At 34.4% G+C, this 3,136-nt stretch overlaps 1 protein-coding gene across 1 annotated transcript; it reads left to right on the plus strand.

Moving 5' to 3' along the window:
* Positions 1-5: 5 nt before the first annotated feature.
* On the plus strand, positions 6-3,115 carry LOC100639130 (peroxisomal acyl-coenzyme A oxidase 1-like; the record flags this gene model as incomplete). Its single annotated transcript, XM_003391446.3, has 13 exons — positions 6-96; positions 168-287; positions 335-450; positions 492-661; positions 813-975; positions 1,024-1,086; positions 1,129-1,256; positions 1,306-1,473; positions 1,569-1,674; positions 1,730-1,876; positions 2,368-2,438; positions 2,560-2,695; positions 3,002-3,115. Coding segments are annotated over 13 exons (1,542 nt in total), but the record flags the coding sequence as incomplete, so codon positions are not given.
* Between the last annotated feature and the right edge of the window lie 21 nt (positions 3,116-3,136).

Raw genomic sequence — 3,136 nt, forward strand, 5'->3', positions numbered from 1 at the left:
GGGGTCTTGAAACTACAGCAACTTATGACCCCTTGACTGAGGAATTTGTTCTCAATTCCCCAACTCTTACTTCAATGAAATGGTGGCCTGGAACACGTAAGAATTAACAAAATTATAACTGTACTTATGTACAAGATGCATCATACATTTATAATACATTCATACAGTTGGTCATACTGCCACACATGCTGTGGTTGTTGCAAGACTAATAACCAAAGGAAAAGATGAAGGAATTCATTTGTTCATTGTGCAGCTACGTAGCCTTGAGGACCATAGACCACTACCAGGTAACAATAACTATTAATAACTAGCAGTTATTAACTGGTTATTAAAGGAATAAAGGTCGGAGACATTGGACCAAAGTTTGGGTACTTTGGCATGGACAACGGTTTCCTCCACATGACGAATGTGAGGATACCAAGAGATCAAATGCTAATGAAATATGCTCAGGTAATATACCAAGAACTCAATCATAGTAATATTCATTTTAGGTATCACGAGATGGTACTTACTCAAAGCCTCCAACTGATAAGATCACGTATGGTACTATGGTTTTTGTAAGAGCTGGTATTGTCGTCCAGTCGGCTAGCATCCTGGCCAGGGCTGTTACTATAGCAATCAGATACAGTGTAGTCAGAAGACAGACACAGAACAGACCTGGGTAAGATAGTGAAGTATGCAATGGAGCCTTTATATAATGAACACTTTGGGACAAGAAAGTTTGTCTGTTATACAGAAGTGTCCATTAAATAGAAGCACCTGCTCTACTGTATGCATGAGTATTATGTGGTATAATTATTTTGTGCTTTTAGTGAGCCAGAGACACAAGTACTGGATTATCAAACTCAGCAGTTCAAGCTCTTTCCTCTATTGGCCTCTGCTTATGCTATGAAGTTTGCTAGTCAGTACATGCTCAAACTTTATGTTGGAATCACTGGAGAAATTGCCGAAGGGAATCTTGAATCTCTACCAGAAGTAAATCAGCTAATACCCTTTTTATTATATTTAAGCCTCTCTTTATAGCTTCATGCTACCAGTGCTGGTTTAAAAGCTCTTTGTTCTGAAATATCTTCTAATGGTGTTGAGGTATTCTTTATAATAGGTATCTGTTTCTTATCTTTCTTTTAGCTCTGCAGGTTGTGTTGTGGTGGTCATGGATATTCAGCCGCTAGTGGTCTACCTCAGCTTTATGTTGATTATTCTCCAGCACAGACATATGAAGGAGAGAACACAGTCATGTTACTCCAAACAGCAAGGTTACCTAATTGAAGTACCTCTCTTATGTCTTGTCCTTTTTTTCTGCAGGTATCTTTTGAAGATATCCAGACAGAAAGTTCCTCAGGCTCAGTTGCCAAACAATGTGGCGTATCTTGGAGTCGATTATCCAAAGTATAAGGAGAGCCCGGTTTTGACTCCAAAACAATTTAATGATCCACACATTTTACTGGAAGCATATCGCCAGAGAGTGATTAGGTAAGAGACAGTGAACATAAGATTGATGAGGGCTCTAATAATTGTGAAGCTTATTATCATCAATATTTTGTTTTTATTCATTCATTATTTTAAAGGTTAGTTGCTGTGGCATTAAGGAGGTACATGAATGGCATTGACTCTGGATTGGATGCTGTTGCTGCCTGGAATAACTCTTCAGTGGATTGGACAGTAGCAGCAAGAGTATGTTATGTATCATGTGAGAGTCACATGATAGTATTGTGACTTTTATTTATAGGCTCACTGTCATTATCTTGTTTTAAAAGCATTCCAGTCCAGTATAGATACAGCTGAAATGTGTGAAACTAATTTAAGTATAATGAGAGTTTTGTGCTGCTTGTTTGGACTCTTTGGTATAATGCAGTACAGTGGAGAATTCTGCCTGGTAAGAAAATAGTAATTTTTTAATGATTTTGAGCAACTTTAAAAATTCATAAAAAATTTAATTTTGATTGAAATCAGCTCAAACTTGCTACACAACATGAAAACATGTACGTGTATCAAATAAAAATATAAAAATGAAAAATCCTTTTCTAGTCATTTTTGGCGAAATTTGTCCAAAATCACTGTACTATAGTACAGGAACTTTGGCCAAATTTTTGAGTAACTTTAAAAATTTGTAAAAAATTCAATTTTGATTGGAATCAGCTCAAACTTGCTACACAACATAAAAATGGAAAATTCTCTCCTAGTCATTTTTGGCAAAATTCGGCCAAAGACTCTATACTATAATACAGGAACTTTGGTCTGATTTTGGAGTTCAAATTCTGGTTGGAAGCACTTCAAAATTTATGAACATGTATATGCATTAGAAAAAATTATAAAAAGAGAAAATTCTTTTCAACCCTGATTGTGTGTATTATTATTACTATGTAGGATGGGTATATGAATAGTGATCAGATCGAAATGGCCAAGAACCAGCTTTATTCCCTGCTAAAGGAAGTGAGGTAAACTCTTATGTCTGTCTGACCACACATCCTTTGGGTTTGCACTTTGACATTACCAATATTGAAATTCTGTTTTTAATCATTTTAAGCATTCAAAGTAAGAGTTAATTTTTTTCTTTAGATATGAAGCAGTTCCATTGGTTGATGCATTTGATATTCATGATGACATATTAAACTCGTGTCTTGGTCGTTATGATGGTGATGTATACAGACACTTGTATCAATGGGCACTAAGAGCCCCTAGGAACAAGAAAGAGGTAACTAATGACATGTATTATTCACATTTACACAACAGGCATAATGTTCGAAAAATTTGTAAATTTTTGATTGATATTACTGGATAATTTTCTAGGAGCACAAAGTGGTGGTTATTGTACAACAATTGTAGTCTAAATATTTGTCCTCTTTTTCAAAATTTTTGATTGATTTGATATTAGTTTAAACTTTTTAAGAGCATGTGGTTGTTGTTGCATGATAACTGTAGTCTGATTTGTATGTATAAGTCCTGTTTGATCCAACATTTTTTAAATTTGTATTGATAATTTGTTTATTATTATTTTTAGGTTCATGATACTTATGAGAAATATTTGAGGCCGCTTTTAAAGAAAACTAAGTCCAAGCTATGATAGTATTAACTTTGATAATAATGACACTACTAATATTTTATAGATATTAATAATGATAATGCTAATCATTTT

The sequence above is a fragment of the Amphimedon queenslandica genome, unplaced genomic scaffold, assembly GCF_000090795.2.
Source record: "Amphimedon queenslandica unplaced genomic scaffold, v1.1 AMPQUscaffold_9072_Cont18987, whole genome shotgun sequence".
Classification (NCBI taxonomy): domain Eukaryota; kingdom Metazoa; phylum Porifera; class Demospongiae; order Haplosclerida; family Niphatidae; genus Amphimedon; species Amphimedon queenslandica.